The sequence below is a fragment of the Pseudophryne corroboree genome, chromosome 5 (genome assembly GCF_028390025.1).
Source record: "Pseudophryne corroboree isolate aPseCor3 chromosome 5, aPseCor3.hap2, whole genome shotgun sequence".
Classification (NCBI taxonomy): domain Eukaryota; kingdom Metazoa; phylum Chordata; class Amphibia; order Anura; family Myobatrachidae; genus Pseudophryne; species Pseudophryne corroboree.
The window spans coordinates 121,189,442-121,201,755 of NC_086448.1; the positions used below are offsets into that span (position 1 = coordinate 121,189,442).

General features: G+C 42.9%; 1 protein-coding gene across 5 annotated transcripts in view; it reads left to right on the forward strand.

Moving 5' to 3' along the window:
* Positions 1-12,314, forward strand: part of MYO3A (myosin IIIA) — a 527,514-nt gene that overhangs the window by 332,667 nt on the left and 182,533 nt on the right. For 3 of the 5 annotated variants that reach the window (XM_063921638.1, XM_063921639.1, XM_063921641.1), the window contains one exon: positions 2,908-3,055. In XM_063921638.1, the coding sequence (XP_063777708.1) occupies positions 2,908-3,055 (148 nt within the window). Of the gene's footprint in view, positions 1-123; positions 264-2,907; positions 3,056-7,986; positions 8,919-12,314 lie in introns of those variants that run through there. The other 2 variants (XM_063921642.1, XM_063921643.1) reach the window with 2 other exon arrangements.

The following is a 12,314-nucleotide window of genomic DNA, read 5'->3' on the forward strand; positions in this document are numbered from 1 at the left end:
CATGAAGGTTAAAATACACACAATTAAAAAGCACGCAAGGTTATATTCATATGCACTGTTGAAAACAACAACATATCTAAGTTCTCTCAAAAAATGATATGTGAAAATATCTCTTGGATACAGGTATCATGGCTACACTCCTTGACAGTATGACAGATGATTGACAGGACTACCTGGGCACGTTCGGATTTCTGCTGTCTCTCATTTGCCGTGGCAGTGAATGAGTGATGAGAGAGTCTTATTAGTGCCAGTCCTTAGAAAATAAAGATATAACACTGAATTTGTCAGCCTTTCCTTTCTGCTTTTGGCTACTGTGTACTCGACACAGTGCAGCCAATAAGAGAAGTACTCGGCTATCTTCCTCAGGTTAGAGAAAGGAGTGTGTAATTGTTCATAGAATTTTGAGTTCTTATATGTTTTTCTGTGTAATTACAGACATCACAGCATAAATTACATATTCCAGAAAACATACGGCTCAAATGAACAAGAATCAGAAACCATAGGGTCCGTGTCAATACAATTCTTAACAGATCTCTAGCCTAAGTTAGCCAGGATATGGATATTCAGAATGTGCCGCAAATGTATTGACAACTTGCTGTGCAGATAGTAAAAAGTTTTCATAAATCTGTGGCTTCAAGATAATATATCAAAGTAATATATGTTGTCATCTATGTTACTACAGACTATATATAGTCCAAGTATGCGGATAAAAAAACCCAAGTGTCATAGAACCTGTATCCATGCAGTCTCCCACCAATTGAGGCAAGACCTGGTTAAGTAGACTGAAAACTGAACATTCTATTAAATATTATTGTATCAATATTAATTAAAAGAATATGTTCCTATAAGACAGAAAATGCACAAACAAATAAAATAAACTACATTAAAATAATTCAGTATCCCCAGCAACCACAACGTAAAGCACAAGGTGGAAGATTGCAGGTGACAGCTGCTGATGAACCTGGTCATTGAAAGTCAAATGCCCTACTCTGCATTTTGTGGCAGTATGTACTTACACACATTTTGTTGATAGAACTAATACAAGAACGCAACCTCTTCCTTAGGATTCAGAGGCACTTCCTTATGACATTCTTGAGGCACTGGTTCCTAGCTCGCTGCCTAGGTGTCATCCTTGACTCTGAACTGTCCTTTGTTTCCCACATTCAATCTGTCTCAAAATCATGTTACATGCATCTAAAAAACATATCCAAAATACGACCATACCTTACACAAGACACTGTAAAAACTCTAATCCATGCTCTCATCTCCTGTATTGATTATTGCAATAGTCTTCTTACTGGTATTACCAAGAAGAGACTTACATCTACAATCCATTCTGAATGCAGCTGTGAGTCTAATCTTCTTCGCTATATATTCATTGTCTGCAGATCCACTCTGTCAGTCCCTTCATTGGTTACCTGTATTCTACCGTATTCAATATAAAATACTGTTACTTACATACAAGGCCATTAACCAAACAACAACTATGTACATCTCTTCGTTTATCTCACAATGGGGGACATGTACTAAGCAGTGATAAAAGTGGAGAAGTGAGCCAGTGGAGAAGTTGCCCATGGTAACCAATCAGCTGCTCTGTATGCTTTTATCACTGCTTAGTACATGTTCCCCAATATATCCAAACCCGGCCTTTTCGCTCTTCACAAGATCTATGGCTCTCATCCACACTCATTACTCGCTCCCATGCATGATTGCACATGATTGCAGGACTTTCTTCGGGCTGCATCCACTCTGTGGAATGCCCTACCACGTACAATAAGACTCTTCTCTAGTCTCCAAACCTTCAAGCGTTCCCTGAAAACTCACCTATTCAGACAAGCTTAATAAAATTCAAGAACCACTCACATAAGCTTCGTAAGCTTTCCTTTCTAATTATATCCCCACTGTACAGTCCACACATATACTCCTAACCTCTGGTCATCATTCCTGTGTGGCCATATCATGCAGCCCACTGAGAACCTTTGCAATCTGGTGGACAACTATGCAATAGCTAACACCTGTCCTTGTGTATTAATGCCTATTTCCCTATAAGCTTGTGAGCAGGGCCTTCCTAAGGGTGTGTACACACGGTGAGATCCTTGCTATGCCCGATTTTCACTTGCGATTTCCCTTGAACTCCCTGGAGCCCAGATAGCACAGATTTTGACTAACTTTTCTTGAGATATGGACTATGTGTGCTTACGATTTTGGCTTATGTGAGATTTTGGCTTATGTGAGATGTCATTGACATGCGAGATGTACTAGATAGTACACCGATCTAGCAAGGATTGACTTGCCTGCACAGTCTATCTTTTCGTGCGATGCTGACCTGGCGGGACCGCGCATCGGGATCGCAAAGCGACTTTCACCTTTTGATCTGCACTAACTTTTCTTGCGATTTTGACTATATAGTCAAAATCGAAAGAAAATATCTCACCGTGTGTACACACCCTAACTCTATGACTGTTTATTACCCAGTTTTGTGTTATCTTTATTTCCAATTGTAAAGTGCAACCGAATTGACTGCGCTACATAAGAAACTGTAAATAAATAAATAAATTAATAGTGAACTGACAGGGAGAAGTCATGTCATGACTGGTTCAGTGCCCACAGCTGACTCCGTTGTGCTGGTGCCTTTAAACTGATTTCATCTAAATTCTGAAGACAGAATTACTGTAAGATCACCATAAACCCAACCACTAAATGTTCGTTGGCCCCTAAGTACTCATTCTTTTATCTCTTCTCTACACTTCCTTTGAAACCTCCTGTGCAATTTGTAGCCCAGTGTGAGATCATTTTAGGATTGATGTAAACATAAAACATTAAATCAATGTGATTTGAAAGAAGATTAATGCTACAAATGACAGACTATAAATAGAACACAATTAAATCTCTGTTTAAACTTTTCAGCGAGGACGACACAGGATACAATATTGGGATTCTGGATATCTTTGGCTTTGAGAATTTTAAGAAGAATTCTTTTGAACAACTGTGCATTAACATTGCAAATGAGCAAATACAATTCTACTTTAATCAACACATATTTGCTTGGGAACAGGTAAAATAAGATATGTTAATTACATTAGTGGTTTGGTTGTTTAATCTCAAGTGAATGGAAAATGTAAATTTTTATTAATATGCAAGTACCTCATTGGTGCGACCGCATCTTGAGGCTTGTGTACAGTTCTGTGCACCACACTATAAAAGAGACATGTTAGAACTTGAAAAGGTTCAGAGGTGAGCTACCATAATTGATTAAGGGGTTGGAGACACTGGACTATGCCGAGAGACTTTCTAGGTTAGGTATGTTTACACTAGAAATGAGGCGTCTAAGGGGGTAATTCAGAGTTGATCGCAGCAACAAATTTGTTAGCAGTTGGGCAAAACCATGGCCCTCATTCTGAGTTGTTCGCTCGCTAGCTGCTTTTAGCAGCACTGCACACGCTAGGCCGCCGCCCTGTGGGAGTGTATCTTAGCATAGCAGAAGTGCGACCGAAAGATTAGCAGAATTGCCCGAAAATCTTTTCCTGCAGTTTCTGAGTGGCTCCAGACCTACTCCTAGATTGCGATCACTGCAGACTGTTTAGTTCCTGGTTTGATGTTACAAACACGCCCTGCGTTCGGGCAGCCACTCCCCCGTTTCTCCAGACACTCCTGCGTTTTATTCTGGAACGCCTGCGTTTTTCCGCACACTCCCAGAAAACGGCCAGTTTCCGCCCAGAAACACCCACTTCCTGTCAATCACACTCCGGTCACTTCAACAATGAAAATTCTTCGTTCGGACGTGAGTAAATCTAAGTTTTGTGCTAAAATACTTAGCGCATGCGCACTGCGTACCATGCGCATGTGCATATTTGCCTTAATCGCTCCGTTGCGAAAATGGGCAACGAGCGAACAACTCGGAATGACCCCCCATGTGCACTGCAGGTGTGGCAGATACAACATTTGCAGAGAGAGATAGATTTCGGTGGGTTATTTTGTTTCTGTGCAGGGTAAATACTGGCTGCTTTATTTTTATACTGCAATTTAGATTGCAGATTGAACACACCCCACCCAAATCTAACTCTCTCTCTGCGCATGTTATATCTGCCCCCCCTGCAGTGCACATGGTTTTGCCCAACTGCTAACACATTTGCTGCTGCGATCAACTCTGAATTAGGACCTAAGAGGAGATATGATTAATATGTACAAATATATATAAAAGGGCAATATGCAGAGGTATCAGGTGATTTGTTTATTATGAGACCTCTACATAAAACGTGCGGACACCTACTAAGGCTTGAGGAGAGGAAATTTTGTACTCCGCGCAGGAAGGGATTCTTCACTGTAAGGGCAATATGAATATGGAATTCACTGCCAGTGAAACTGTAATGGCGGACCCAGTCAATGTGTTCAAAAATGGGTTAGATAAATTTCTAGCAGAAAAAAATATCCGAGGATATAGCCTTTAACCAGAATAGAATAGGGAGTATAATATATTTCAGGTTGAACTCGGACTACCGGTCTTTTTTCAACCTCACCAACTATATTACCTCATACATATATCTAGATAAATACTGTATGATCTCTGTTAACACTATCTTTTGAGTCAAGAGCTCTTTAACACATAGCATTTAGGCTAGATGCATCATCGCTTGGAGAGTGATAAAATGGAAAGTGATAAACTACCAGCCAACCAGCTCCTAACTGTCATTTTTCAAACAGAGCCTGTGACATGGCAGTTAGGAGCTGATTGGCTGGTACTTTTTCCCTTTCCATTTTATCACTCTCCAAGTGATGATGCATCTAGCTCGAAGTCTACTCTAGGGCCTAATTCAGAGTTGATCGCAGCAGCAAATTTGTTAGCAGTTGGGCAAAACCATGAGCACTGCAGGGGGGACAGATATAACATGTGCAGAGAGAGTTAGATTTGTGTGGGTTATTTTGTTTCTGTGCAGGGTAAATACTGGCTGCTTTATTTATATACTGCAATTTAGATTTCAGTTTGAACACACCCCACCCAAATCTAACTCTCTCTGCACATGTTATATCTGCCCCCCCCCCCCCCCCCCCCCCTGCAGTGCACATGGTTTTGCCCAACTGCTAACAAATTTGCTGCTGCAATCAACTCTGAATTAGGCCCTAAGTGCATTCATTGCACAGGGAAGGCAGCCATTTTGGTGGGGTAACCAGTATCAAATTACAGCCTGGAAAGTGACTGGTATCCAGTGACATCACTGAGACTATAATCTGAGGCAGACATTTTTTGGGAAGAACCAATATTCATGAGACATTCAGTCATGAGGAATAACAATGACAGACAGCACTGATGCATGCATTTTCATGCTTATGAGATAATTCCACATGTGTACAGGCAATATGTACATTATACATTTCCTATCATAGGGAGTAAAAGAGTTAAAATATACCAGTAAAAGCCTGTAATGCCCAATGGCATGGCCTATATATTGTGGTTGTGTGCAGTATTACTACAACTACTCTGGGAGTATTACTGCAGCACATTGGGGGACTGCTACTTCCTCCAGAGTCACGCCTAGCAATTCTATATTTATACTTACCACAGTGAGGGGGACATGCATTCCAAGGGTCCTTTTATGAGGCGGCAGCACAGTCCCCTAGTATTGTGACTTTCCTTGCACACTTGGGACATTTAGGTACTGTAGTTTGTTCTATATACACATTCATTTGTTTATTTATACTGAAACTGCAATCCTGCTAGTGTTGAGCACATTTGTGCTCCAAATGCACTGAATCAAACCTTGGAGAGCGATAAAGTACTAACCAATCAGCATCTTACTTCCATTCTACAGGCTATGTCTCTTTCCAAGGTGTGATGCATCTCCCCCTCAGTGCATTCTCTCCACTGTATCTCTCTCCCAAGTTTGATAAATCTCCCCCTCAGTAAGATGTAAGGGGAAAAAAAACATACTTAAGTATGTAAACGAGATATACAGTATGTCCAAATTTAAGTGCAGCCAATTGTGAATGATAATATAAAAAGATACAAAAGAAACAAAATTTTGCCTCTACAAATATTTTTTAGCTTTTTACTGCTTTTGTTTTTAGCTTAACAGATAACAGTATGTGAGTTTATGAGCACACAGAGCTACAGTATTCTTCTTTCTTGTCTAAGAAATGTTTTATGTACTACAGTACTTTTCTATAAGTGATCTAATGGGATGCGGACAGAATACAGACAGCGGGATTCCGATGATCATAATCCCGTCGGTAAGTATGGGGGGTTAGGGACTAGAGGGAGGGTTAGGGTTAGGCTGCAGCGATGGGGGAGGTTAAGGTTAGGCTGCAGAGGAGGGGTCGGTTAGGGTTAGGCTGCGGAGAGGACGTGTGGGTTAGGGTTAGGAGTAGGGTTTAAATACTTACCGGGAAACTGTGATTTTCACTCAGGACGCTTCTGTCTGTATCCTGCGTGTCGGTATACTGTATGCTGGGATTTCGTACCCAACCCAATCTAAGCAATGTCATTACTGTATTAATATGCCTATAGATAATATTTCGCTTTTCTTATTTTAGACCAAACCATTTCAAATGAAAAACTCACCTAATATTTATCAGGGTATTTATACAGTTATACAGTTGAAGCCTATAACAAATATTGGGGGTGATTCCGAGTTGTTCGCTCGCTAGCTGCTTTTAGCAGCATTGCACACGCTAAGCTGCCGCCCTCTGGGAGTGTATTTTAGCTTAGCAGAAGTGCGAACGAAAGATTAGCAGAATTGCGAATAGAAATTTCTTAGCAGTTTCTGAGTAGCTCCAGACTTACTCAGCCATTGCGACCAGCTCAGTACTTTTCATTCCTGATTTGACGTCACAAACACACCCAGCGTTTGCCCAACCACTCCCCCGTTTCTCCAGCCACTCCTGCGTTTTGCAACTCGAATGCCTGCGTTTTTCCGCACACTCCCATAAAACGGCCAGTTTCCGCCCAGAAACACCCACTTCCTGTCAATCACACTACGATCAGCACAGCGATGAAAAAGCTTTGTTATGCCGTGAGTAAAATACCTAACTTTTGTGTAAAATAACTAAGCACATGCGCTCTGCGAACCTTGCGCATGCGCAGTAAGCGACTAATCGCAGTATAGCGAAAATCGGCAACGAGCGAACAACTCGGAATGACCCCCATTGTGCCTTATTCAGTTTTGTTAGCAATTGGGCAAAACCATGTTGCACTGCAGGTGTGGGGAATGTAACGTGCAGAGAGATTTAGATTTGGGTGGGGTGAGTGCAAACTGAAATCTAAATTGCAGTGTAGAAATTAAGCAGCCACTATTTACCCTGCACAGAAACAATATAAGTACAACCCACATAAATCTAAATCTCTCTGCACGTGTTACATCTGTCCCACCTGCAGTGCAACATGGTTTTGCTCAATTGCTAACTTTTTTGGTTTGCTAACAAACCTGAATAGCCCCCATTATTGTTGTAAATCCTAACAATTTGCAAGTGAGCTATATACTCTGTGATATGAACAAATTCCTGACTAATGTAGTGTAAACCTCTTTCTCATATCTGACATGCACATGTATCTGTACAAACACATGGCTGTGTGCTTTGTTTCCAGCATTACTGTATGTGCACATGAAAAACATTTTCAATGCAAATCCTTCTGGTTTAATTTGCATTTCTTCTGCACACGGTTATATGTAATTGATGTGACCTTTGAAATTGCTTGTGATAGGTCAATTAGAGGAATATGATTGCTCTGTGTTATATGCAAATAATTTCAATGGATCACTGATGTAATTATCAGCTTTCTGTTCTCCAAATAATTACCTGCACTTTTCACTAATGTAACATAATATATGTCCTTGTGTATTATCAGATGGTCACATTATGCACAGAACATTTTCATAGTCATTTCATTGAAACAACTGATTTACAGTACATTAGATAGACAGTAGCTATGTGTGTTTGATAATCTCTGCACGTTTCATTTAGACAACAAATCTGTGTTTCCATGAATTGCAGGAAACATTTCAAAGATGTATATTCCCCTATATATTAATAGCAGAAGGACAACTTTTATGAGTGACCTATTTTGGTCTTGGGCCATAGATTTGAAGAAAAAATATTGGCGTTGTAATCGGTTGCTTCGTTTCGGAGTTATTAGGCAAAACGTCCACCTGCCATTTACAATGCATCACCGCTGTGCTCTGGAAAACGTGACAGTTGGTAAACTCTCACTGTGCACTTGCTGGATGACCTGGAACATGTGACCTGCTGGGTGGTCTGGAAACTGAGACTCGCATGAAATCCCGCACAGCCTGCTTCTCACAGGCTATTACATTTTACCTCTTGTATATGTGTGTGTGATTTTATTTCAACATTTTTAGGTTTATGGAACTATATACTGGATGACCCTGGCAGCAATTGGCATGTTGGCACTTGTAGTTCTAATTGCTGTCTACTTTTTAAAAAAAGGCCCTTAATTACAAGTAATGGAAACAGTAACAACAACAAAAACATATTTTTCACTATGAAGCTTATTTTAGAACTGAGTTGCAAAGTACGTGTTCACTGCAAATGTATCCTGCGACGCAGAGACGGCATCAGACTGTCAGTAATTGACAGTATGATGACATTTGGGGGCTGGGAGGAGGCGGAGACAAACAGTTTGTGAAAACAGTATCATTACTGTTTAGAAGGAGGGAAGAAGCCAGGGATCTCTGTCTTATTACTGAGATTTCCTAGCCTCTGTGATGGGTGGCTTGCATGCCGTCCTCGGTGCTAACCGCTCAGCAAAGGGATGCAGTGCAGGTAGGCGCCTGGGGGTAACAGGCGCTCTACCCGCTCTGCATCCCTGTGCTGAGTTCCTCTGCCCTGCTGATGCCGGCTCCTGCGTCTGTCAAACTCTATGACAGACAGCGGTGCCAGCATCATGAAGCCTCCTTCCCTCCACCCCTGTCACAGACTCACAGTGCAGCCAGTCACGGTGTGCTGGGCGAATCTAAATGGGGCGGAGCTTCATGGGAATAAGGGGTGGAGCTACAATGGACCTGGGTGCAGCCTGCATCATGGGAGGATGAGCTGCCAAACTTCTTTTTCTAAGTGGCTAGAAAGTGTGTGTGTGTGTGTGTGTGTGTGTGTGTGACTGTATGTATTGTGGCAGAGACAGCATTTTTCCATGTGAAAGTAATGTGGAGGCTCCAGACCAGGTTTTGGAAGCAGTAGCAGAATCCCAGATGTGTGGTCAGTAGCACCTGGGATTTCCTGATATAAGGGTTTCCAGGGAAGAGACACCTTGCTCTTGACGGTGGAATAGCTACCCAAGTCATAGGCTGGGTTGTGTGGGTTAGACTAGGGACCACTGGAGCCTATCAAGAGTCTGCTATGCTGGGAGTGCCTGTATGCTACTGCCTGTAATACCGGCTGCATATGGATTTAACTAGCTATGTGGTGACCTGCTGTTCAAAATAAACACTGAAAGTGTTCACCTGAGTCCCTGTGTATGTAATTCTTGTCACAGTATGTACGTGTGTGTATGTATATGTGTATGTGGGACTGTGCAGCATAATGTGTGTAAGCGTTACTGCTTCAGGGGGCGTTGCATCTTATATAAGCGTCACTGGTACAGGGGGCGTTACGTGTGCAAGCGTCACGGGTACAGGGGGCGTTACGTGTGCAAGCGTCACTGCTACAGGGCGTGTTACGTGTGTAAGCGTCAGTGCTACAGGGTGCATTATGTGTGTAAGCGTCACTGCGTCTTGTGTAAGCATCACTGGTACAGGGGGCGTTACGTGTGCAAGCGTCACTGGTACAGGGGGAGTTGTATGTGTAAGCATCACTGGTACAGCGGGCGTTACGTGTGTAAGCGTCACTGGTACAGGGGGAGTTGTATGTGTAAGCATCACTGGTACAGCGGGCGTTACGTGTGTAAGCGTCACTGGTACAGGGGGAGTTGTATGTGTAAGCATCACTGGTACAGCGGGCGTTACGTGTGTAAGCGTCACTGGTACAGGGGGAGTTGTATGTGTAAGCATCACTGGTACAGCGGGCGTTACGTGTGCAAGCGTCACTGGTACAGGGGGAGTTGTATGTGTAAGCATCACTGGTACAGCGGGCGTTACGTGTGTAAGCGTCACTGGTACAGGGGGAGTTGTATGTGTAAGCATCACTGGTACAGCGGGCGTTACGTGTGTAAGCGTCACTGGTACAGGGGGAGTTGTATGTGTAAGCATCACTGGTACAGCGGGCGTTACGTGTGTAAGCGTCACTGCTACAGGGTGCGTTGTGTGTAAGCGCCAATGCTACAGGGTGCATTATGTGTGTAAGCGTCAATGCTGCAGGGGGCGTTACGCATGTAAGCGTCACTGCTTCAGGGGGTGTTATGTGTGTAAGCGTCAATTCATCTTGTATAAGCGTCACTGGTACAGGGGGTGTTACGTGTGTAAACATCACTGCTACAGGGTGCGTTGTGTGTAAGCGTCAATGCTACAGGGTGCGTTATGTGTGTAAGCATCAATGCTACAGGGTGCGTTACGTGTGCAAGCGTCACTGCTTCAGGGGGTGTTACGTGTGTAAGCGTCACTGCATCTTGTATAAGCGTCACTGGTACAGGGTGCGTTGTGTGTAAGCGTCAATGCTACAGGGTGCGTTATGTGTGTAAGCGTCACTGCTTCAGGGTGCGTTACGTGTGCAAGCGTCACTGCTTCAGGGGGTGTTATGTGTGTAAGCGTCACTGCATCTTGTATAAGCGTCACTGGTACAGGGGGCTTTACGTGTGCAAGTCCATCTACTACAGGGAGTATTATGTGCGCTGTCCCTTTGTAAAGTACGGGAGGGCGCAAATTTATAGTTTGTAGGGGGCGCCGAACATCCTAGCACCGGCCCTGCTTGCATGGCAGCATGGGTGCCGCAAGTTGCCTGATGGTGTTGTAGATGATCCAATATTGCATCCTAGGATGCAGCTCGTATAAGGAGTCATGCTTTCTGCTGCATTACCATATTAGAGCTATTGCTGCTTCTATGTAAGCAGCATTGATAGCAACTCCAACCACCAGTGGGATGTAATGGAGATCACCAGAGGTGCCAGATGCCGGCAGACCTCAGACATTTTTTTAAAGGGGCAAATACTTACAAGGCAAAACCATGCCTTGTGATTGCCACATTAAAAGCCATCCGAGATCGACCGGAATCCATCACCTCTAGCGATCTCGGACTCCATTACATCCCACCACAAATCTGAATCGGGCCCATTGTGCTTCTATCACTTCTGTGTTTTTTTCTACAGTAGCTCCACCATCTCCATTTCTCTAGCTAGAGGTGCCCACAAGATATCCATACAAGGTCTCTGTGTTTTATAATCATGAGCACTGTACCCAGTCCACCTTAGCTATTCTACAACAACTTTCCTATCTTTGTATTGCACAAAATGAAAATGCATACTTTTAAGGTAACAAAGAATCTTAAATTTGTAAAATAGTAAAAATAAAGAAGAACTACTGTACTTGTATGTTATAACCAGGGTTATAACTAGGGGTTAGCCAGGATGGCACTTTCCAGGGGCGCTTGCTGAGGGGAGTACTACCTTGCTCAGCCTGCTAACCACTATGGGGCCAAGCATGACCAGGTCACGGAGGAAGTTGACTAGTGCTTCTAGTGTTTTAGAAGACTTCATCCTCTTCTAAAGGACTGATGTTGCAATATTGCCTTCATGTTGCTTGGGGTTCCGGCATGAATGATCAACAATGTTAAGGTCGACATTCATTAGGTCGACCACTATTGGTCGACATGGACATATGGTCGACACATGAAAATGGCCAACACGGGACTGGTCGACACATGAAAAGGTCGACATGGATTTTTTAACTGTTTTTGGTTTCATTTTTTCCATAACATGACAAGAAACCCCAGTTAGTGTTCCACGTCCCCTTGCATGGCGAGCGAAGGCAAGGTCACCATTCCCAATCATAGTCTGCGTGGATGGTAAAGTATGAAAAATGTAAAAATCAATTTATTTATTTTTTAAAAGCCATGTCGACCTTTTCATGTATCAACAATTTTCACGTGTCGACCAGATGTCCATGTCAGCCATGTCAATGTCAACATATAGTGGTCGACCTAATGACTGTTGACCTTAACATTGTCGACCATACAAACGGATACCGTTGCTTGGTGCTGACAGGCTCCACAAGGTAATGCCCCTTTTACTGATTTACCTTCAAGCCATGCCACGCTCTCTACACTCTGACAGGTCATGCCCTTGTAGCATTCCATCATAAGCATTCAAAAAATGATTGTCAAAAAATTAAATGTCAATTAAGGTCACGAGGAGCGCATTTACCAAGGTGTAAATG